This window comes from Sabethes cyaneus, chromosome 1, assembly GCF_943734655.1.
Source record: "Sabethes cyaneus chromosome 1, idSabCyanKW18_F2, whole genome shotgun sequence".
In the NCBI taxonomy this organism is placed as follows: Eukaryota; Metazoa; Arthropoda; class Insecta; order Diptera; family Culicidae; genus Sabethes; species Sabethes cyaneus.
Genome location: NC_071353.1, coordinates 41,201,067 through 41,227,632, shown reverse-complemented (window position 1 = coordinate 41,227,632; position 26,566 = coordinate 41,201,067). Strand labels below are relative to the sequence as shown.

The window sequence follows — 26,566 nt, the reverse complement described above, 5'->3', positions numbered from 1 at the left end:
AGACCACCAGAGAGTGGACTGTCACTGTATCTTGCAAATATTAAAAAAAAAACTACAAAGACTCAGCCGAAAGAGACCAGTACCTATCTCTATATAATATCAAGAACATTTGTCATCCACTTTTTTTTGTTTTGCATAGCGATAATCCAAAGCCGAGTCAACTGCAATCAGAAAGAATTTTTTTCCGTATTATTTTAAATTATGAAAATCACATTTTTCTAATTATGACTCAGATTCTCTAAATCTATGTAACAACAAACATAAAATCTACTTCATTAAAACCACATCTAACGTTCAGCTCATTCAACTGCAGTATTTTTTTTAGCATCGTTCAATCCATCTAGGGTGATTTCATAGTATGAACCAACATTTCTCAAGTACCAGCAGCAGCATGTCCAGTAGTAGGTGACCGGACTAAGCTGAAACACAGATTAAAATTTCAAGCGAATAAATTTCCATTGCACGACATGACGTACATCCTGGGAATTGCCGGTTGACATTATGTGAAATATTCAAACATCTTTCCTGCCGGCCCCAAAACAACTGGACCGGTGCATACCGTCGGACTAGCCTTGAGTCCCGGTAGAGTGTACCACTTCTGGGCAACTTGAGCTTGAGTTTGAGCTTGTCATAGATAAATTTTTGACACTGACAAGCCAACAACCTATTGCGTCGCAATAGGCCAATCGTAGGGGGCTGCAGGCTGGACAAACGAGAAAAGTATGACACCCAAAACAAATGGAAACTGCCGCAGAGCATAGAAAGCCATTCGTTTTTGCTCAAATGTGCTGAGAGAATTACTTGCAAAAGTGGTTTTATTTTTCTTTTACGAAATTCATCTGTAGGCTGTACTGTCAGCCTATTTATTTATGAATGGAATATTTTCCACCGTTTTAACTCCATGTACGACTCTCGATGGCTGTCCGGTCCGAACGACAGAGGGCAAATGGATCGCAACCGCCACGTAAAGCGAGGTACAAGTTATGAATCGTTTCCGGCTGCCGAGCGAATTTATTCCTACAAACTACAACCTTAGGGATCACTAATGTCATACAACGAAAATTTACGCTCTTAACCAAGGGCACGGCTTAAAATGGTGTAAATTGTGTTTTATGTAGCCTTGTTTTCGTGCAACTTGTACGAATTGGGCAACTGAAATTTAATATCTTAGACGTTAAAACAGTACTGCAAAGCTCATTAAATACCTTTCCATTGCTTGTGTTTCCAATCTAGCACCTCCGCAAGGAACTGGATCGCAACGTTAAGGAACTATCGCATTTCAAGAGTGTCATGCAGACCATTAACACAATCCAGACTACGGCGCTGACGGTGGAGCTGAGAATACATGAAATACAGGAGATATATAACATCCTGCAGGAGCATCGCATTAAGGTGAGTGAATAATGGTTAGTTTTCTCGGGTATAGTTAGAATCTTCAGCAGATAATATCTTGAATATTGATTTTAGGGATTTCTTCTTCATTCAAAAAGTATGGCTTGCGTTAAATTCGAAACAGCAATTTTGTATTGTCGAATTAAATCTATTGATTTCTATTGATTCCGCGTATCGCAAATATTTGCAAATTTATTGAAAATTAAATCTAAATCTTCTTTTGCATTCGGCTTCCGAATATTCAATAATAATCACCAAAATTTCCATTTTCAATCGTATCTCAACAAGGCAGTGGCACAACAATATTGATTGCGCGATCGAAAACAGAACCGACCCATTTTCAAAAGCTATCTATTTAATTTAGCTAAGAATATTTTGTATTCGTCATTGTTTCCAATCAAGTGTCAGCGAAAGCAGCCGAGCTGTGTTAAACAGTGCCATAAGCAGTATTCGTAATTTTCAATTTTATGCAAAGTGTTTTTTTTTCTTTTTAAAAATAAAAGACAAAGCAGAAAGTGACGTAAGCTATAAGGGTATAAGGTATATCCGCCCTGGTCAGATTTTGGACTATTGTTTCTGCAGCCGACTGACACGAAAAGATTCAACTTCAATCATCTGAACTGAAACGCTACGGTCGCTCGGTGAGGTGAAGGCGAAGGTGAGGTTCATCAATATGCAAATGAGTTGGATGAAGTTTTCATCAACTTCATTGATGACGACGCTGACGGTAAGGACGATGATGATGGTGATGATGTACAGGATAACAGAGAACAAAACCTTCGCCATTTGCGCCTTGATAGCATCTGTTAGTAGGACTGTTGAACTTTCACTATGGAATGTTGGAAACGCTGTTTCTTAGCCTTTCCTTGCTTTCCAAGACCAGCAGTGGACATCTGTAGGTTTGTTGTGAGTTGTGACTCTGAACCCGGCACGGCAAGCAAAACTTAGCTTGATTGACGACAGCAATAGATAATCAACAGTTGATCTGGGCTTGGCATGATTAGTTTAATTTGACAGTCATTTGCAGGTATCAAGTTGTAGTGGATTAGAGCTTACAGGTGTTTCTGTTAATACTCAAGCGCTGTAGACCAGCTGTCAGTAATGTGGTTCGAGCGGAACAATCTGTTTTTCAAGAGGTTACTTAAATTTGTATGCATTTAAATTGTTCAAAACTGTTGAAATTTGTTCGTTTATGCAAGGAATCAAGAAAATTACTCTATGCAATCAAAATAATCCGCTTTTTAAGATCGTTCATTTTATACCAGATTTTATGAAAGAGTATAATGGAAATTTTTCTGTGTCTTGTTTTCAAACTACTAAAATAATGGATTGAACATATTGGAATAATGAATTAAACATATTGTATTGTATCTGTTCTCTGACAGTTTATCGAATCGTTCATAGTAGGAATTACAAAAACCACCGAGAAATTCAATTAGATGACCGGTGCTGGAGCTGTCATGAACTTAAAAAGCATCTGCCATCAAGAATACCCGGTTTATACATTTAACTTACAGTTCTATTTACTAGTTTTACAAATTACAATCATGAGGTCTCGTTATTGAAACATTGAAAAGCAGAAAGCGGAAAAACGAGAAAATTAAAGGAAAATTTTGTTTAATTCTATTATGACAAAGTTATAGTAGAAATGAAAAGAATTTTACTCTTTCTCATTAATTTCTAATTGCCCATTATTTTGACGTTTTGGAATTGATGATTCCATTATTTTGACGTACCACCATAATCAAAGGTGTCACAGTGATACGTTGATTTCAATAATTGTCACATTGAAAAATTATCTGCTATGAACAAGTGTAACAATTGCAACTAACTGTAATTAAACAAGAAATCCACAAAAATATGCACGAAAGACTATACTGAATAACGAAAACTGCTAGTCCATAAAGTTTAATTACGATCAGAAGGCGAAAGAAAATCTTTTATATCTTCATATAAGTGTTCATCCTTAAAAGGACGGTTTCTGGCAATAGATAAAACTGTTAGCAATTTAGTAGTTCTTCGTGGGTAACAGAACAGATTCAATGCTTGGAAGAACACCTCCTTGGGCAATAGTATTTAACTCTGAACAAACTTTAAAACCAATTGGCCATGGCCCTCTCGCTGGCTTAGCTTTAACACGAATTGGCCATGCGCTTTTTCTGACTCAATCATAATATACGTTGGTCATAATCCTCTTGCCGGTTCAATTTTACCACGAATTGGCTATTGGCTTTTCCCGGCTTAGTTTTCATATACGTTGGGCATGACCCTCTTACCGGCTCAACTTTAACACGAATTGGCCTGGGGCTTTTGTCGACTCAATCATAATATACGTTGGCTATGGCTATCTTGTCGGCTCAACTTTAATACAAATTGGCCATGAGCTTTTTCCGGCTTAATCTGAATATACGTTGCCCATGGCCCTCTTACCGGCTAAATATTAATATGAATTGGCCAGGAATCTTTCCCGACTCAATCAAAACATCTCCGGCTCAACTTTAACACGAATTAGCCATGGGCTTTTCCCGGTTCAATCATAATGTACGTTGGTAATGGCCCTCTCGCCGGCTCAATTGTAATATGAATGGGTCATGGGTTTTAAACGGCTCATATACGTTGGCCATGACCTTTTCGCCGGCTCAACTTAAATGCAAATTTACCATGGGCTTTTCCCGGCTTCATCATAATATATGGGCTCTCTCGCCGGCCTAACTTAAATACGAATTGGCCATGGGGTTTTCCCGACTAAATCTTCATATACGTTGGACGCTTTTCAGAACGTACGTTGGTAATGGCCATCTTGCCGGCTCAACTTTAATTCAAACTATCCATGGGCTTTTCCCGGCTCAATCTTCATATACGCTGGTCATAGCCCTATCGCCGGCTCGAATTGGCCATGGCCTTTGCCTGGCTCAATCTTCACATGCGTTGGTCGTGGTGCTCTTGCCGACTTAACTTTAATACAAATTGGCCATGGATTTTTCTCGGCTCAATCATAATATACGTTGGTGATGGCCCTATCACCGGCTTAACTTCGATACGAATTTGCCATCGACTTTTCCCGGCTCAATCATAATATACGTCGGTTACGGTCCCCTCGCTGGCTCAACTTCAACACAAAACCATGGGCTTTCCCGGTTCAATTGTAGCACTAATTGTCCATGGGCTTTTACCCGCTCAATCTTCATATACGTTGGCCATGGTCCTCTCGGGGGCTCAACTTTACTATGAATGGGCTTTTATCGGCTTTGTCATAATATACGTTGGCCATGACCCTCTTGCAGACTAAATTTTAGTACAAATTAGTCATGAACTTTTCCCGGCTCAATTTGCATATACGTTGGCCATGGCCCTCTCACCGGCTCAACTTTAACACGAATTGGCCATGGGCTTTTCCTGCCTCAATTTTTATATACGTTGGCCATGTCTCTCTTGCCGGCTCAACTTTAATAATAATTGGACATGGGCTTTTCCCGGTTCAGGCATAATATACGTTGATCATAGCCCTCTGGCTGGCTCAGCTGTGGCACGAATTGGCCATGGACTTTGCCAGGCTCAATCTTCATATATGTTGGTCAGTGCCCTCCTGCCGGCTCAACTATGATATGAACTGGCCATTGGTTTTCCTCGGTTCAATTATAATATACGTTGGTCATGGCCTTTTGTCGACTCAATCATAATATTCGTTGGTAATGGCCCTGTCGCCGGCTCAACTTTAACACGAATTGGTCATGGGCTTTCCCAGGCTCAACCTTAATATACGTTGGCCGTGGTCCTCTTACCGTTTTAATTTTAATACGAATTGGCTATTGGGCTTTTGCCGGCTCTATCATAATATACGTTGGCCATGCACCTCTCGCTGGCTCAACTTTACCATGAATTGGCCATGGGCTTTTATCGGTTCAATTATAATATACGTTGGTCATGGCCTTTTGTCGACTCAATCATAATATTCGTTGGCCATGGCCCTCTCGTAGGCTGAACTTTAACACGAATTGACCATGGAATTTTCCCGACTCAATCTGCATAAACGTTGACCATGGCCCTCTCGCCGGCTCAACTTTAACACGAATTGGCTATGGGCTTTTCCCAGCTCAATCATAATATACGTTGGCCCTCTTGCCGGCTTAACTTTAATGCGAATTGGCCATGCGCTTTTTTCGACTCAGTTTTCATATACGTTGGCTATGACCCTCTCGCCGGCTCAATTTTAAAATTTTATTACGAATTGACCATGGGATTTTCCCGGAAAAATTTTGACGTCGCGAATTTTTTATTTTTAAATTGAAACTTTTAACTTCGATTTTATCATAAAATTTATTTTACAAATTCGTCACAAATCACGTGAAATAGGCCCAAAAAATAAGTAAAAGCCAAGCGCATTTTACCTTTTGATATCTTGAAAACTCTCTGTTAATTAATATTTTTTTAAAAGGTGGTTCTACAATTGATGGTGGGACGGTAGAGGAAAGCAATGAAAATTTTTTGGAGTGGAGGGAAAAGATCGGGCATCCAGTGCCTCTGCGGTTCAAAGGTAAATAAATAAATAAAACCATTAGTTCATCCCCGAGGGTCCGGAGTATCACTTAACCTTTATTAGCAAAGATACTCCCAACGTCTGCATACTGCATAATGTAATCTGTAAATTTATCAATATCTTCAAGGGAAGCGTTTGGTACTGGAGGTCCACGCTTTCTTCTTTCCCCTTGATTTCAATGAGTTGAATGGAATTAAGTAGAGTAGTTGATCCAATAGTTGTAGTACCAATAGTTGCGCTACTATTCATTAATAATGCATATTTTCGTCGCCGTAGCATTTTAAATAAAAAAATACGTTCATTATAAAAAACAAGTTCTTAAGAGCATTGGTAGTTAGACTACACCATTTAAAATTAAAGCATTACTTGCTAAAATGCCGATTTTCTAAAATCTAACGCAACTATAGGCGTAGTAGAAGCGCATAACTATAGGTGCTCATTTCTATAGTTGCGCTACAATGGTTTTCCACGTAGCAAGCTAGCAATGTATACGGAATAACACAATTAAAGGAACACCAAACTTAATTAAGGGAACATTGGTACAATACAATTGAATCGGAAATTTCATTTTTTTTTCTTTATAAAGCTTCTCGTACAACGAATGCAATTATCTTGCCTTGTGACAAATACCTTGTGTTCGATAAATTTATATCCCACAAGCATTAATTGAAGCAAATACCTCAATAAACAATAAAAAGGAATTACATTGTGCTTAGCTACGCGACTAATTGATCAACTACCCTATCATTTCTAATTCCACTTGATACTTTGGAATTCTCTCTGCGGTACATGCTACGCAGTTGGCCTGGCCGTAGACAAGAAAAATGATCGATTCAAGCAATCGTCACTTTCCAGGATGCCTTCAAGTATTGGCTGCGTTAGTGTGAGATAAGATAAGAATTGACCATGGGTTTTTCTCGGCTCAATCTCTACGTTGACCATGGCGATCTCGTCGGCTTAACTTTATACAAAATGACCATGGGTTTTTCTCGGTTCAATTATAGTACACGTGGGCCATGGCCCTCTCACCGGCTCAACTTTGAATTGGCTATGGACTTTTCCCGGCTCAATCGCAATACATGTTGGTAATGGACCTCTCACCGGTTCAAAAAGCAAAGCCATCTGTATAGACGTTCTAAAGAACTTCACCCTTCTTTATCGTCAGACTTCGCAGCCCATTATTAGAGTACAAGAAAACTACACGGCTAGTGTAAAGATCCTATTGACTCAATAGTGGCACCGCCTAGTCGAGATTCGAACCTACGATGACTGGCTTGTTAGCCCAGCATCGTACCCCGAAGCTAACTGGGCGGACTCAATCTTTATATACGTTGGCCATGGCCCTCTCACCGGTTCAACTTTAATACAAATTGGCCATGGGCTTTTCCCGACTCAAAAGCTGAGAAGATCGTAGCAAACTACGGCCGAAAGCGGACGTTGAAAATTTTTCACGTCCAAATTTCTGTCATTCTTTTCGATTAGAAAATGTATTAAAATTAATGACTAAATTCTAGTGTAACCCTAGATGGGACTGTGAATTACGTACAGTGTTGAAAATATAGTTACGAAAAGTGATTATTGTGCCGAAATTTTCTAAAAAGATATAATTTTTCATGTGAGAAAACTGACCAATTGAAAGCAAGTTAAAAGTGCCTGGCAGTAAGAAACGATGCTAGATTAGTCGTAAAATGAAGAACCTTTGGATCGAAAATTCAAAAGAAGTCAAGAAATGTGCAGGTATCCTCGCTAATGAATAAATTGCGTCCGGGTGCTGAATAAGTAGCAGCTTCAACCTCCTGGTGCTTCACGACCCATTGACATCGCATGCGATGATGAGAAGGCTTTATTGTAAATCAATCTCCAACCCAAACGGTTGATCACCAAATGACTAAATGGAATCGTTCCTGGAGAGACTATGTCTAGGAGCAGAACGTTTGTAGTATTGCCTACGACAAATGAGGAAAATATGGTGAGAAAGTTCCATTTATTTTCGATTTTTATTTAATTCCGCTTTAAATCAAAAGCACTTAAAACTTAAACAGTGGAATTTCAAAATATCGTTATATATTGTAATATTGTTACAAAATATAATTTTTCGGCTACTTTTTCATTTGGCCGTTGGATTTTTGGTAGTTAGTGTATCAATCTATTTTCAGAGAGCGAAATAAGGCGCTATATCCTTGGTCTATTGCAGCCTGACTTTTGGCTAAGTGCCATAAGTTCGTCCCCGAGGGTCCGGAGTATTATTTAACTTTTACTAGCTAAATACTCCCAACGAAAATAAAACTTTATAATCAGAAGCGGTTGGTACGAGACGTCCCCGTTTATTCTTCCCCTGTTGATTCAGAATTGAATTTATGTATAAATAACTTATTTACACAAGATTCATTTTACAGAATCGTCTTTGCGGCAATACTTCACAGTTGGCCTGGCCGATTTAACATTTGTAATACATCTTAGATGTTTTACAAATGTCAATACTGACAAAAAAAAATAAATCGAAATACATATTTCTATGATTAGAAATAATTAGAATTATTTCCAGGAATCCTTTATTGTGGCTGTGACGGTATTAATAAGAATAAGAATAAGAATAAGAATTGGCCATGGGCTTTTCCCGACTCAATCTATATTATATTATACGTTTGCCTTGGTTTTGGAAGAGTAAGATTCCCGGCACAATTGCAACCACAAGCTGCTTATGAATTTAGGCTAATCCGTGGAATTTTCCGAATACGTAGGCAGATCGCAAGGCATTACCTGTCTTGCAGCTAACTGCGAAGGAGAGGGAGTGAATTGTTCAACGATTGGAATTTCCGGTGGTAGAAGGACATTCCCTGCCGGCAAAGTCGGATTAATATTATACAGCAAAGTCGTATTCGTTCCTAGTTGCCGAACAATAATGACTCCAGGAGGATTCGAGTTTGAAGTGGAAAAAGAGACTGTGGCTGATAGCGTCAAGTGTCCGAATTGCTTCATCATTTGATGGAGGGAGTTATTATAAGTTTGTGGCAAACCGTGGATTTCATTTCGATATAACTGTTACAGCTGGCTAACTGTGCTATGAGAGGACTTTGGGTATCGTTACCTGTCGGATCGGATGCCTCTGTCTGCTTCTTTCCCGATCTAACTATCTCTCTAACTTCCAAAACTGCCGTGAAAAACGAACCTACTGTTGTTTCTCAATTAGTTTAGACCTCTAGACCGCCGAAGGGAATGCGCCGACTGCCTGCTGCAGATTACCCGATGGCGTACTTCGTTTGTGGAAAGTTTTTCGGTTTCACCGTCAAATTCAACGGCTGATTGTTGACGTTGGCAACGATTGGACTTGGTTACGTATCATCTTCAGTCATCTCCAGGACGCGTGAGGTGTACGGTGTATTCAGCGAAGTAGCTGCTTACTCTTCGGATTGAATATTTTGCGCACCTTCTGCCTGCTCAGCACACTTTACTTACCACTGCTGTGTCCTTTTGAGGCTCAACCGATCGCTAATCTTGCTAATGCGTGCAACTCCTCCTCTAGTTATGCTTCTCGGCTAAATGAGGTCGCTACAGAATCTGCTTCACCTCCAGCTGTTGGAACTTCATTCGGAGACGAGCCGCTCTAATACTGGTAGTGGTAGTTACGTTACGACAACTTCAATGCCGATCCGCAACGGATTTTGTCACTCCAGCGTATGACATATGCCACCAAATTTCACACTTATTGCATTGCACCATGTCATTCACCTCTTCCGGATGGTCACAGTTGGCGCAGCTGCATATCCGACACCGGCCTTGGTTTTCCATAATGAAAAATTCTTAAAGAATTGTTCCCGCGATTATGAAACAAAGAAAAACAACCACAAGCAGCTTTAAGCTATAAACCTAGTTTAAGTTCAGTATTTAGTATTTGGAAAACATGTTAGGTTAGGTTAGACTTACAATTTTTCAGTATTGCTATTGTGCAAACCGCATGAATTTAGCCTTGAAATGTAGGTTTCAACTGTAACTGTTCATTGCTGGTTTAGTTTTAGCTTAGTTTTATTGATTACTAGCTGACCCGAAAAACTACGTATTGCACAAATTAACCTGTGTTGTACATAAATCATGAATCTAGGATGATCTTTGTCACAATCTCGAGTTTTGCAAGTTTCTGAGGAGTTCAACTTTAGATGATTCATTTTGGCAGTTACGTAACTATGAAAGCATCCCAGGTAACCAATAAGCATCACCAATGCTATTCAAATGCAGGTCCATAGGCATTTAAGTCGCCTTAAATGCTACTTAAATGCTATTTTGGCAAAATATACAGCTATAATATACTGATAACCTTCTTATAGTGCTGACAATGCTAATTTGCAGCTAATTACCGACACGAAGAATTTGAATACAATTTTGGATGCCAATTTACAACACCTATGCAGACAAAAAGCTAATATACAGCAACGTGCAGTATAAAATGCCAGATATGCTGATTTGCTGCTTATATTAATGCTTATATGTTACCAGAAATGGGTAGTTTAATATACAAATTTGCAATTTTTCCTCACAGTAAAGTAGAAAACAACTCTCCTGTCCCCTCATTGTATAGCCAGAAGGTGGATAGTAATATTCGCTATGATTGTACCACATTTCGCCGAATATCATTTTGCGAAAAACCTTAAGCGGAATGTACCATTTCACGGAAAACTTTTTCGTGGAAAGTACAATTTCGCCTTTCGTACCATCCTCTCCTTACTCGCTGTCGCTGTACTGGAAAGTAAACCCAGGTTGACCTAAGAAAACAAATAAACCTAGACAGTAGTGATTTCTGCGGGGAGTTGCCTCCCCCATTTGTGGCCGTCTCGTTCTGAATGATCTAGTGTTACTATAGATAGTTTTTGTGGTCTTGTTATTGACTAATGTTTTATGGAAGAGTCTCGAATTTTTCAAGCTCGATTAGCCTTTAAGTTTCGCAAAAATTTCTGTTTTATTTGTATGAGAGTCCATATTCCTCTACCACAGGGGTGAGAGGTCTCTAACTATCATAAAATAAATTCAAGACTCCAAAATCTCCCACATGCCAAATTTGGTTCCATTTGCTTGATTAGTTCTCAAGTTATAAGGAAATTTGAATTTCATTTGTATGGGAGCCCCCCCTCCTGAACAGGAGAGGGGTCTTAATTCATCATAGAAAAAATGTCTGCCCCCTAAAGCCTCACATGCCAAATTTAGTTCCATTTACTTGATTAGTTCTCGAGTTATGAGGAAATTTGTATTTCTTTTGTATGGAAGGCCCCCTCTTAAAGGTGAGAGGAGTCATAATTCTCATTCTAGGGGGAGGGGTCTCAATTTACCATAGAATAAATTCTTGTCACCAAAAACACTCACATGCCAAATTTTGTTCCATTTGCTTAATTAGTTCTCGAATTATGCAGAAATTTGTGTTTCATTTGTATGGGAGTCCTCCCCTCTTAGTGGGGGGAGGGGTCCCTAACCATCATTAAAACCTTCCCTGGCCCCAAAAACCTATACATGCAAGTTTTCACGCCGATTGGTTCAGTAGTTTTTGATTCCATAAGGAACATCTCGACAAACAGACAGACAGACAGAAATCCATTTTTATATATAAGATAGTTAAGTTGTTCTTACGTTAAGCAAAAAAGTCAAGTTATAAGTTAGTACTAACCAGCTAAGATATAGCAACTACGAATATTTAGCTTCACTTAATTTGTAGATTTAGAATAATTATCACCAGCATTTAGCGTAATTTTCAGTAAGTTAATAAATTCACGTCTGCCAGGCCTCTAAGTAGATTCTTTGATTTTAAGTCACCGCAAAATCACTATCTTCAGGTTTAGTTGAAAATTTTCGATGAAATAATGAAACTGATGAATATATCGCGTAACGTTTCAGCCTACTACTCTTCAGCTATCGTCTGACGCATTCTTCTAGTATTTACGCCACATTCATATCAGTTATTCAGCCTTCATCAGTGGGCTGGTTTTCGTTCAGTCCAACTGGCCAACAGAGTAACAACAACAAGCCAGTTGGACGGAACGAAAACCAGCCCACTGATGAAGGCTGAATAATTGATATGAATGTAGCGTAAATACTAGAAGAATGCGTCAGACGATAGCTGAAGAGTAGTAGGCTGAAACGTTATTCATCAGTTTCATTATTTCACCGAAAATTTTCAACTAAACTCTAAGTAGATTGTTTACATTCTTGCTGTCAAGACAAGCAGGTTTTCATTGTCAGTCTGACATACCGCCGTCGCATCTGACGTCGCGTCGCATCGGCATCATTGGCCAAAGTTAATTGGTGTGGGATAGAGTTCCTACCCGCAACACCGACAGTAGGTACGCCTTATCCAGCTGTTGACAAACCAAAGACAAAGATTAGTTACTTTGTTATCTTTCATGCTTTCGCAATAGGGGCGTAGCCAGAAATATTTCTTAGGGGGGGGGGGGGGGGTTAAAAAAAATTGACATAGCCTAAACTTAAGGAGTTTATTCAGGAAATGGGACAATATTTTCAATTATCATAAGCTATTTTGATTTATACTCTGGGTTCTTCGTTTGACAAAAAAAAAATCAAATTGCTATAAAAGAAAGTAAATGTTGAAATTGCGCCTCCCAGTTGACATCGTGGTACGTTGTATATTAAAATCTTGGCTAGGAGAGACTATTAGAGTCAAAAGGACCGAGTCCCTTCCAGGCGCGGCAAAAGTCGAGACAAGTTGACAGCTTAACCTGCGTGCTTTTCAACATCGCCCTTGAGAAGAGGATCCGGTGAGCAAAATCGAAACGAGAGACTCAATTTCCAGTAAAGGTAGCAAACTTCTTGACTACGCAGATGACTTTGATATTGTGGGCCTAAACTTCGCAACTGTGAAGGCCATCTGCACGAGACTGAAAACGGAGGCTAACAGGATTGGGGTAAAAGTAAATGAGTCGCAGTCCATGCATGATTGGTAGATGCTCAAAGAGACGAACGTGAACTTTTCGTGGACGATAATCGTTGGGATCGCTGGTGGCCGCGGTTAACACAAATAAGGAGACCTTGCGGCGCATTTAAACAGAAAATCGAGTCTACTTTGCCCGTCGCAAAGCGCTTCCATCCGCTAGCAAACGATAGCCGCCATACGAGGCTGACAAAGTACATAGCCCTTATTAGCCGGTAGTTTTTATGGATTTGACGATACTCACGGAGGACATGCCCGCACTTGCGAACGATATTTGACGGAGCAAAAGCTAGAAGCGGAGAGCGGCGGAAGTATGAATCTCTTTTTACGTCCATTTTTTTTCGCGATTTCCTTTTGCGTCAATATTTTAACGTACGGAATTTGAATTAATGTCGTCTCGTTTTACGCGAAAAATTGAATTAACGACCGCCCTTTTGACGACCGATTGTTCATACGCTCCATAATAGTGGACGTTAAATGAGATTTGCGTGTATATGAATCACGAGTAGCAGACACAACCAGACAGTCATAAGGAAAACGGTTCTAGTTCACAACCCCACGGGCACCCAGAACAGAGGGACCCTACGTGCGAGAAGGCTCAACTTGATCTTGCGATTTGCGCCTTCTGAAAAGCCTGGGCGACGAGTAACCCAAGATTGAGTTGCATGCTGCCGACTAGTTGAAACAGCACGAGATCTATACTATTGACGATGACAACGAGAATCGTTCAACTAGTTCCGTAAATTTTCTTATGCTCTAAGCAATTGGTAGCAGAAACATCAAGCTTCAGAACAAATTTCCGCTAGGGGGGTTGAACCAAACCAAACCAAACAAGAAATAGCATCAACTTGCTATCTTGAAGGTAAATAAACTAATCATTTACAATGTATTGAAAGGTCATTATGCGTTGGAGAAGTTTTGATTACGAAAATAATATTTTTCGAAACTTTGTACTTTTCGAGCTTCACGGGGATGAGATTGTGCCAAGACATAATGATCGATCCAATTTGTGGATTTCACATACACAACAAAAATACGTCAGTATACACCAGTACACTCGCATTCTTTACTATTGAGCAAAATATTTTGGCAGATTAGATTGCATCATCCATTTTGGAGCAAACAGCATCATAGGTCTGCTAAATAATTTAAACTAATTTTTACTTTTCCTCTGGAAATTTCAGATACTTTGAATAAACACTCTAATATATAAGACGAATATATTATACCGTGTATAAACTGCCAGTTTTAAGGAGGGGGAGGGGGTGGGATAGGCCACATGTTCTGCGGCCGCGAGTTCTCAAACGAAGTAATGGTTACTTTTGTTAAATGATCAAAAAGGTATGCCCCCTTAGGATACACCCCTTCATATATTTCCCCCTTGTTAACCCTAGAAACGCTACTGGCTATATAAAAGCTGTCCATTTACTACGAACTCATTTTTAGTTATTTCAGACCTCCCCGGGTTATGTTCGTTCATACTTTTTGTATGACGCGTTGTTTTTGGCCGACCCCTTGCCCCTAATAGTCCACTTAGTTCATGGACGGCCCCATGTGAACTACTTTATACTGATATTTATGTGTATTGTTTATAAACATGCTAATGTTCACTGTTTAGGTTTTTTGCCTAACTTTATGTTTTTGGCGGCACAATAGGCCGTATGAATTAAACAGTTTACTTTGCTTTTCCCGTTTAAATCCCATGGGAGCTGTTCGGATAGGGAAGTGAATAGATCCAGATAGCAGGTTTTACACAGCTTCAAAGCTGAAATGTATTGTTAGGTTGATTTATAATGGTTTTTAAAGTTTTACAATTTTCGACTTACATTTTCGTATTTTCTTCCACTTTTATCCGAAACGAATTCTTCATACAATATTTATTCAGTTAGAAAACTCGCATGGACTTAGCAGCACTTCTAGCTGTAAGTACCGTACTATTTGCCGTAGTTTAGCCTTAATACTTAGAATTAGTTTAGCTATAAGTTAGAATATACGTATTCATTTAGTTTAAGATAAATTGCATGTTTTCAATCAATTACCTATCAATAGCGATCAATCAAATAATTTATAATTCAATTTTATTTAAGTAAATTTAGTTTAGTTTTAGATTTAAGGCTTTAGGTTTAAGACAAACGCGACTGGCTATTGACTCTACTTTAAGCACAATGGAATTATGCTCCATGTGACAGTTCGAGCCACGAGGTAATGCTGCCTGACATTTTACCCCCTAGAAGGGGTGAGATTATGCCAAAGTTCATGCACTTCCGGTAAAATTAGGTTTCATTGTAACTAAACCATCTCTACGGTAGTTGTTAATTGAACAATTTAGTACATGTTAACAGGTTTGAAATCAACTTAGTTCCTAAATTGTGTGTATACTGAGCTAAAGAACAAAAATATATGCTTTTTTTGGTACAATCTCACCCCGGACGACGGTACTTGAAAGAGTTGCAGCATTGTTTGTTGAAGGTTAGATTTTGTTTTTAAAGTCACACCGTAGGAAGCGAAAACTTGTCGAAATTTAATCAACTTTTGATGATGGTTATTTCCTTTTTGCGAAAAAATAGCTCTCAACACACTTGTACTTGAAGTCGTTATTAACGTTCTTCGGCTATACCTAAAACACCAATCGCATCCGTTAAATCCATCAGATTTCTTAAAGGCACAAAGGACAACGTTCAATTTCCTTCCAAAGCTTCGGCAAACAGAATCAGCACTCTTGCGAAATTTCTTCTTGCTTCTAGCGCAATTTGGGATCCTTTATCCATTTATACGAAGCAGGGAAAACAAGAAGCAGAAGAAGAAGAGGATAGAGTGAGAGTGAGTGTGTGTAATACACTTCGGGAAAAGAACTTTTCCCCCCGCTCTCGGTTATCCCTAACCGGCAGCTCACCGTTGTCCTCTGCACTTTGGGCTATCAAGTGTGTAAAAGCTCGAAGTTTGGCTGTCTGATTGCTTCTCCTTTCGGGGTACTTATGGTGACGCCAAAAACCGTACCGAAAAGTGTTTGATGATGATCCATTTCCCCCGAATTTGCGGCAAATTTTGTGCTCCTTGATTGCATGACGATGCTGGCGGGACATAGACGGAATAGGTTAAAAAGAAACTTACATTGCCGTTCGTTGGATTGCGGATATGATGTTGGTTCGACACTTTTACTTGCGCGCGGATAAAATTCGTTTTAAAACCAGTTGGTGAGCTCTTAAGTTACTTGAACCCCTTTAACGTTTGATGTTTGCATCTGATGAGCCACCCCTGACCGCAGACCGTCAAATTTTGACTGTGTTTTTTTTCCTTCTCTTACTGCAGGTCCCCTTCGGTGACATACTGATGGCATACCAGTTGGAGAAACGATGGCGAAAATTATTCAATTCAGCGCTATACCGTGCAAACATACTGCAATCAACGAAGACAAAGTTTGCCGAGATGACACAAACCGAGATCAGTATATTCTGCTTTGAAGTGAGTATTTTCAGCGCCATTCCAGAAAAGCCCCGTATCCGCACTGGAAACCCACAAGAAGGGACCGGATGAAAGTAGGAGACGAAAATGTTTGAAAGCTCGGCCAAATCAAAGCACGCCTCCAAATGTTTCCTGGTAAAACCGTGACAAGAAGCGTGCTTGTCACAGTCAGGTTTTTTGTGTGTTTTTTTATTTCTGGGACTAAACTGTAACGCCTAGTTGAATATTAAACTATTCAGATTAGTGAGATTGCCAACAACTTGAGCCAGTTTCATACCATGGTACGGTACGAGATGCACCATAAAGAGATGCTTATGCGAAGAAGGTGACATCGTCAGCATTTTCCGCTGTACGCTACCTGCCGCATCGTATAGTAAATTGTGCACTTCCCGGTACTATTTTAAAACTTAGTTCATTGGTCTTGACGTCCTCGTCAAGATCCTGCGGAGCCAGGAGCCTCTTCGCTAGCAAGTAAAGTAAATTGAGCGTCTAATATGGTGGCCGCTTTGATTTCGTTCCGAGTTTCTTTCGTCGTTTGATATGCTAAACGACGTAACATATATCTCGTCATGTTAGTGTGTACTTCTACTTTTCAGCTGAACAAATTTGTTCAACGCTACAAGAGCGAAGGCCCAGGAACGGTCGGGCTAGATCTGGACCGGGGAGCACAATTGATGAACAGCTATGGGAAGGAGTTCGATGCTATGGAGAAACAACGCGTTGAACTGGGTAAGCCTTACTCGCACCACTAGTCACGTACACTTTAAACCACAGTTGTTAAAAAGGCCAAGCTTTTAACCTCTAAGTCAATTGTCATTCAAACATTAAAAGCAATGCGACGGCCATCGGCCTTAAATATTCACTTCGTTCACACGGTCTAGCAGGCATGGCTGCATACACCTGTTCAAATTCACGTGCAACATAAATCGAATTCAGCGTTTCACTGAGTACACCGGAAAGTGCCATAAGTTGCAGCTTTTAACAGTTCCGAAACAATTAGCTTCCTCTGGAGTGCAAACTCAATCTGCCCAACTGACGAAGAAGAAAAAAACGCTAAACTAAATGCATCCATTTTCACCGTTTATGTTTTTTTTTGTCTATCTATTTCTTCTCACAGAGAACGCGGAAAAACTCTTCGACATCCCATTAACGGATTACAATGATTTTTTGCTGTGCAAGCTGGAGTACGAACAAATGCAAGTGGTGAGTTGAAATTTGTTCTGTTTTTTTTCTAGAAAAGTGGACCGAAGTGGCCGTACTGGAGGGTTGTTTTTTTGCAAAGAAAAATTTGCTATGGAGTTCAAAGTTTTGCACTGGTGTAGTTAACGTTAGTCAAAACTCAGTAGGCAATCTTTATTGAGGTAAGCGGACGAGCTAAAATGTAATGGTTTGTGAAATGATTAATTCTTGCAGCTTCAAGCTTCATAACTGCCAGAGAAATCATTGTTATCGGGTCGAGTCAACTTACAAGGAAATATCGCTATCGGTCACAGGCTTAGAGCTTAACCATATACACCATAGTGTAGTTCTGTCGATCCAGAACATCACTGCACTGCTCGTATAGGTGTAGCCCATAGAACTTTCTTGAGAAAACTTAACTTGAAATTTGTATGGGAATATTCCTCAATGGAGGCGCATGGTACATAAATAGCCTACGTACACCCTCAAGTAACAGAACAAAAAGAAAATTATAATGATTTAAAAAGGATGATTTTATTATGCAACAAGCGTTTCTAAAATCACTTTTTTGTCCACCTGGAAGTGTTATTAAACTTTTCTCCTCGTTACGCTACACTTTCCATGTTATTTTAAACCGCACTTTCCGCTAAACGGGACTCCGCTGTTTGAAAGTGAGACTGCACAGAACTGTGACCAAATTGCGACATACTGAAGTCACTGTCGTAAGAAAGAGACAGAGCAACAACAGCATTTGGTATTAGGGTAAATAATCCAGATTTGGCTGGCAGGACAATATCAATTTAAATAATCTCTGACTCTGAAGCATTAGTTGTATTTGTAATAATTCGGAGTTTATCGCCGCAATGTTAACTAGGAAGCTCACATTTTACAACACCTTTCTATCCCGATGTTCGGGCCCATCATTGAAGCAGTAATGTAGCTCACAATGACAACGTCTCAAAACAGCAAAAAAATCGTACAAGATTCTTTTTCCTCAACCACGACGAGTCTCCTTTCATTTACTACCTACTTATACTACGGATATCATGTCGAGGCGTTTCCTAATGGATGCAATCCACCGACCAGAGAGCTTTTGATAAGTTAAATCATGAAATTTCGATTGTCCAACTAGACAGGATGGGACTTGGCGGCACCCTACTGCTCTGGCTGAAGGCCTATTTGATTGATCAGTATCTGGATGTTAAAATCGAAAGATCAATATCCAGCGAGCTTATTGTTACATCCAGTATTCCACAAGGCTTATATTAATGCTATACTTCAAGAAAGTAAACTTTCCACTACGAGGACTCAGGCTCTCCTTTGCTGATAATCTTAAGGACAATAAAGTAGAAGACGCCGTTTTCCAAAAACGAAACGAAAATAGAATGGTGCTCAACATTAGCAAGTGTTCAGTTGTGTCGTTCTCCAGGAAAAAACGGCATCCTTTTCAACTATCATCTAGGGTCCAGGCGGCGAACTGATCAAAAGCGAGTTCTGCCTCAAGGACCTGGGAGTTCTCCTTGACTCACAGCTCACTTACAAGTAGCACATCAGCTACATCGTTGCTAAAGCATCCCGCAGTCTTGGCCTAATCATGAGAACTGCGAAAAGCTTCAACGATATGCATTGCTTGAAGAATTCGTACTGCGCGCTTGTTCATTGGACGCTGGAATATAGCTCGGCGGTCTGGAATCCCAATTATCTCAACGGCGTTGAACGGTTAGAGAAAATATAACGCAAATTCATTCGATTCGCTCTCCGTCGCCTGTCATGGAAGCACCCGCTCCAGTTTCCAAGATACGAAGTTTGCCTGATGCTAATTGGACTGGACACCCTAGCAACCAGGAGAAATCTGTGCCGAGCAATCCTTGTAACTGATATCCTGATGGCGAGGCCCGATTGCCCATGGCTTTTCAACCATATTAGTCTACGAGCTTAGCCACGATCTCTTCGTAGCAGAATGTCTATCTAATCTAAAGCTCTAAGTACCATTACGAAAGAAAATTTATACAGTAAATGGGGTCATCGTCGGGCCAAGTGTCAGCTGGGTTCGACTTTTGCCTAACTTGTAGGACTATTCGTGGGAACACCAAAAACTGTTCATAGCAATGGGCTTATCTTGACAAATAATTAATGAAACACAAACGAACTTTGTTTCTTGCTGTTTTATACAACATGATACGTAACAAAGAAAAGATAAAGAAGAAAGCTTCATTCGGTTATTTAGTAGCAAACGTATTGTAAACATTGTTGAAAGTTTGCCAACAGAGAAGTTTGCCCCAATTATACTACAGTATCTACTTAAATAGAGAGCAAATTCCACCCTGCATCGTAAACGAAAAACTAGTAACGCAATTAACAAATTATTAGTAAAAGACAAGTTTAATAACACTTCCATGTGGACAAAAAACTAATTTTAAAAACGCTTGTTGCATAATAAAATCATGCTTTTCAATCAATATAATTTTCTTTTTGTTCTGTTACTTGAGGGTGTATGTAGGATATTCATGTACCATGCGCCTCCATTGAGGCATATTCTCATTCAAATTTCAAGGTAAGTTTTCTCAAAAAAGTTCCATAGGCTACGCCTATACGAGCAGTGCAGTGATGTTCTGGATCGACAGAACTACACTATGGTGTATATGGTTAAGCTCTCAGCCTGTGACCGATAGTGATGTTTCCTTGTTAGTTGTCGCTTGAAAATGGTGATCTATATCACTTTTATTTTCCAACAAAAAAACAAATCCTAGGAATTTTCAGAATATGACCTTCCATTTTTTCAGATTCAATATTTTATGAGCTTATTGAAACTCTCTTGTTTGTATTTTCATTTGATATAGTCTAATCAGGGATGGTTCGATCACTTTGAATCCATTTTGATTCATTTGACAGTACCGTCTCGGCCGTGCAAAATTTGACAGAGTTGTATATTAGTAGAACTAGGAGAAATAGTTATTATCTACAATTTTGCTGAATAAAGCTTTGCTGTATCTTATGTGGTTTTGGTGCTACAATGCTAGTACCGCATTAATGACTAAATGAACGTTCATTTAGTCACCAATGAGGTACTAGCATTGTAGCGCCGTAAATACAAAAGGTGAAGCAAAATTTTGTTCAGAAAAATTATAGATAATAACTAGTTCTACAAATGTTCCATATAAAACTTTGTCAAATTTTACTTGGCTGAGATGGCACTGTCTTTTCCTTCTCAGCTGTTTCAACTCTCTGCATCAAGGTTTTCCAATCATTGAAGGCCGGTACAAGCACTCCTTGGATTTGAACAATGAGGGGCTTAAAGTCTTTGTGCACGTTATGGTTTTTGTCAACGTAATCGTGCAGCTCTTCGACCGGCTTCTTCGCTACCTCCACCTTCCGTAAATTGAACACCATCGACGGAAAAATTGACTTTGGCCACGTCCCGAATCGAAAGGTTCGGAGTCACGGTCACGGAGTCGGTCGTCTTCGGTTTTCTTTTGCTGCCAGCTCACCGCTGTGCCATTTGGGTCTTGTTGAATGATTTAACCACATGGGGTACGGCTGAGTGATCGATTCCCAACTGTTTCGTGATCCACCGTTGGGACTGGCTTGGATTTACCACGACTGCGCCCATAATTATTTGTTGAAACACTTCCTGCTTGGAAGCCATCTCGATAACCACTTGACAGATTGTGCGAAATGCACATTTAAGGGGACATAAACCACTAAAACATTTGAAAATTTCATTATTTTTTTATTTTATTTTTTGATTCTGCAGTCTTTTCCGCTTATTTTGATACTAATTTTGTAATAATCCGACCACGGGAAGTGAACGAAAAGTGATCATATACATAAGCGTTCCAGTGCGGCGTGGAACAACCTCGACGGATTGAACGCCGCTCCTGAAAAACCACGATTTTCAAACTTTATGTACCTTTTTCTCAGAAACCACACAACGTATTTGAACCAACTTTTTTTTTGTTTTGTTGGTAGTAGTTTGGCAAAGACTTTTATAACTTTTGAGCTTTGTAAACGAAACACATCCAGAAAAAAAGAAAAAGAAGACAAAATTTCGTATTTTCAGCCATCTTTCCTTCTTATACTTATACTCTGACCTAGTTATACTCCAAATATTATTAATTCTTACCCTTGCAATAAAAAGTCATACACAAAGGGAAATGTTGCATTTTATTTTAGTACAGTCTTTATTCTGTTGCACCAATTGGCGTGAAATAGGCACCAAACAACGGAATTAGTTTCTACGAACGATCGCATAAGAGAATAATGAAGCGATTTAAGGAGAAACCGAAAGTGGCTAACGTTGTTGTGTTAGTGCGGCAAACACTGTACTGTACATCTCATGTGTTCGTTAAAAACCTAAACGTTTATTTGAATGTTGCAAAAGTATTGGTAATACATGTCAAATAGCGGAGCTTACAAACATAAACACAGCTTATCGGCAGCCAACCGCACCGGCTACAAACATCCCGAAATATAGTTTATTTCCTTTATCAAGACATTCCGATGCATTTAGGATTTACAGCAGCAACTGAATTATGCATAGAATCAAAAGAATGGTAAATTCATCCGTTTGCATTGAAGGCCAGTTTTTGATTCCTGGTCAGATGATCGGTTGTTTACTTTATTCTAAGCTTATCGATGCGGCAAAAGTTGAAAGCTCTTTAAAAGCTCATTGATGTGGCAAAACTTTGAGACCGTGATGCTGTTTTTTCGGAAATCGCTGTGCAACGAAATATGTGCGCCACCAAATATCTATTAACTAATTCCAGATTATACGTTTTATGAACACGTAATGATCTATATGTTCAGTTAAATTTATTTTCCATTAGCAATTGTGTTTTGCTGAGCGTTTGTTGATGTATAGCGGATCGATAAATGGAATGACACATTTTAGGAAATTATAACAGCACTGGAAGCACTGATTACGTGGCGAAAGCGTGTGCTGCCAATACAGATGCATTTTTAAGGCACAAAACAATACATGCATCAAAAGGTAGCCATTTATCCAGCCATCTTAGAGCCATTTTTGGGTTCCCCTTAAGGCACAGAAGATCGCGAAACTTATCGGGAATTCTGAAAATAAATCCCGGTTGGCGGTTAACTCTTGAAATAATACTTTCATAGTGGTTGCTAAATGTTAGCTCGTTGTCTAGCAGCACTCCTAGATATTTGACGCATTGCAAACAGCACTGTTGCACTTTTCTATACTTAACGTTTAAACGGTTAGTTGCACACCAGTTCACAAAAGTATTCAAATGTTCCTGTAGATCCATACACTGAGAAAACTTTCCGTATAGTTTCTATGTGTTTCACACACAGATTTTTTCCATGTGCCCAGTAAATGAACTTTATGTGCCAAACAGTTACCATTCATGTGTTTTTAAAATTTACCTTTAAAATTTGCACATACTATTCATATGCATATAATTTTCATGTGTACTTCTGGGCGGATTGTGTTTATATGTGGCACATAATAATCATAAGGATTTTCATATGGAAATTTTCCATTAGTTATGTGCGGATTATTTTGAGTGTACAATCATTGTGGGACGTGATAACTTTAAAGATTTTAGTGTCGTCAGCATAAAGTTTTCAAGCTATGTACTATCTATACCTATAAAAACCCGAATTAATCCACCTAGCGGCGTGATCTAGCCTTTCTACTGCCACAATAATCATTATTTAATTTCGCAGGAACATCTATAATTAACTTGTCTATATTTTTACATATCCGTTCCGTATTCCTCAAAATCCTTATTTGCCAGTAAAATTCACAACGTATTGCGTAGAATAATTATATTTTCTTTCCTTGGGTGCGTAAATACTTGTAAGCGTCATTTATGTTACTTGATGAACACCTTGTTTAGTTTTTTATAATCGGTTGGCCTTAACTTTCGGGCTTCAGAGCCACATACGAAACTTGTTTTGAATTGACAATATGAAATATGTGTTCATAGCAGATTTTTTGATATTTTGATATTAATACCATACGTTCAAAAGTTAGCATCTTTGAAAAACAAGAGTTCAGAAAAATTATTATTATACTTCGCTTTTGAAGAAAAAGGATATCGACAACAAAATGATTAATCTCAAAATTTTACTATTAGTTTGCTTGGCTTGAATTTTTCAATATATCTGAATTAGAAAAAATAACTGAATAGAGCATTAGATATGAAAAAGAGAAATTGAACTTTTTCTTAGCTGGCGCTCCTTCAAATAATTATTTTTGCATGAAAATCAAAACTTAAGCTTCTTTTGAATGTACTTTCATGAAAAGATAGTCTTGATTAGCTTAATCGCATCGTTTTTACAATGTTAGAGGGTTAGGAAAACAAGATGAGGTCGAAAAATAGTGCAAAAGCTGCGCCATAAACATGCTTGAGAATGGGAAATATGATCGATATGATGTCCAGTGCTTGTCATTTTTGATTTATTTATTAAAACATGATACATGACATAAGACATCTGTCCTTTAAAATGTTACTAACGAAAACAAATCTTATAAAATTACTACCGTGCAACGTTTACTTCCTATTTTTCATGTAACATTTCTAAGCTCTAGTATCTATTGATTGAAAAGAGTATCTATTGATGCGCAAAATTTGTTTGAAATTTGTATAAATTTATTTGGAAAAATCAACTCACTAGTATTTTTAATCCAATATACCACTATATCTACATGCTTAAATTAACTTCTGTTCTTTGCTTTTTGCTTTTCTTGTACAACTGTGAATAACAGCAAGTGAAGAAAATGACAATTGAAATCTGAAATCAAAGAAAAGAAAACACTTTTCAATTGAATCCCACTATTTAATATTTATTTGCAACAGATACGTAGTTCGCCTACGACGTGCAGGCTTCATCAGTATCGAAGTTTTTTTTTTGCTTTTCTTTGATTTCAGAGTTCGTATTCCACAAAGAGGCTTCAAAAACTTCAGACAATTGACATGTTTCTCACTTTTCTTGAATTTCATTGCAAATTTAAAAAATGCAAATTGTCATCACATACACACACAAACATACTACATACATACATACATACATACATACATACATACATACATACATACATACATACATACATACATACATACATACATACATACATACATACATACATACATACATACATACATACATACATACATACATACATACATACATACATACATACATACATACATACATACATACATACATACATACATACATACATACATACATACATACATACATACATACATACATACATACATACATACATACATACATACATCACACACATGTCATACATTGAATACAATCAACATTTGATTGATATGTTTTGATTTCAAACGTTTTAACGGTTTAATATACGGTGCTTAAGTGTTAAAGTTTGAATAACTTTTGAATGAACCGTCCGATTTTAAATAACTCGGTTTCGTTTGATAGATCTCAGCAGTAATTTTCAAATAATCATAAAATGTGTGATGTTTTGCCTTTCTACTATATAAATATATAGTATAAAGGTATAGAAATCACTTGGAAAACCGGAAATGGAAAGAAGGTCCTGCGAGCCGAATGTCATATACCATTCGACTCAGTTTCAAAAACTGAGCATTTTCTGTGTGTGTGTATGTATGTGTGTGTGTGTGTGTGTGTGTGTGTGTGTGTGTGTGTGTGTGTGTGTGTGTGTGTATGTGTGTGTGTGTATGTGACGCTTTTAATCTCACTCACTTTTCTCGGAGATGGCTGGACCGATTTTAATGTGTGTATGTGACGCTTTTAATCTCACTCACTTTTCTCGGAGATGGCTGGACCGATTTTAATGTTCTTAGTGTCAAATGAAAGGTCTAGGTGTCCCATTGGTCGCTATTGAATTTCATACTGATCGGACTTTTAGTTCAAAAGTTATGTATATGGGAAATATGGGACTTCATTATCTCATAGGTCTCTTAACCGATTTGAACAAAATTGATTGCATATGAAAGAGGAGCCTTGCAAACCCTTAACTTCCAAATTTCATGACGATTGGACTTGTAGTTTGAAAGTTACATAAAGAAATGTGAAAAAATAGTATTTAAAACATATTTATGTAACATATAAGCATTAATTTAATGAAAAACATCACACATTTTATGATTATTTGAAAATTACTGCTGAGATCTATCAAACGAAACCGAGTTATTTAAAATCGGACGGTTCATTCAAAAGTTATTCAAACTTTAACACTTAAGCACCGTATATTAAACCGTTAAAACGTTTGAAATCAAAACATATCAATCAAATGTTGATTGTATTCAATGTATGACATGTGTGTGATGTATGTGTGTATGTATGTATGTATGTATGTATGTATGTATGTATGTATGTATGTATGTATGTATGTATGTATGTATGTATGTATGTATGTATGTATGTATGTATGTATGTATGTATGTATGTATGTATGTATGTATGTATGTATGTATGTATGTATGTATGTATGTATGTATGTATGTATGTATGTATGTATGTATGTATGTATGTATGTATGTATGTATGTATGTATGTATGTATGTATGTATGTATGTATGTATGTATGTATGTATGTATGTATGTATGTATGTATGTATGTATGTATGTATGTATGTATGTATGTATGTATGTATGTATGTATGTATGTATGTATGTATGTATGTATGTATGTATGTATGTATGTATGTATGTATGTATGTATGTATGTATGTATGTATGTATGTATGTATGTATGTATGTATGTATGTATGTATGTATGTATGTATGTAGTATGTTTGTGTGTGTATGTGATGACAATTTGCATTTTTTAAATTTGCAATGAAATTCAAGAAAAGTGAGAAACATGTCAATTGTCTGAAGTTTTTGAAGCCTCTTTGTGGAATACGAACTCTGAAATCAAAGAAAAGCAAAAAAAAAACTTCGATACTGATGAAGCCTGCACGTCGTAGGCGAACTACGTATCTGTTGCAAATAAATATTAAATAGTGGGATTCAATTGAAAAGTGTTTTCTTTTCTTTGATTTCAGATTTCAATTGTCATTTTCTTCACTTGCTGTTATTCACAGTTGTACAAG

General features: G+C 38.2%; 1 protein-coding gene across 1 annotated transcript in view; it reads left to right on the top strand.

The window, feature by feature from the left end:
• Window positions 1-26,566, top strand: part of LOC128732933 (dynein axonemal heavy chain 10) — a 254,416-nt gene that overhangs the window by 102,675 nt on the left and 125,175 nt on the right. The window contains 4 exon segments of the mRNA XM_053826409.1: window positions 1,234-1,392; window positions 16,167-16,319; window positions 16,916-17,048; window positions 17,437-17,522. Coding sequence (XP_053682384.1) covers window positions 1,234-1,392; window positions 16,167-16,319; window positions 16,916-17,048; window positions 17,437-17,522 — 531 coding nt within the window.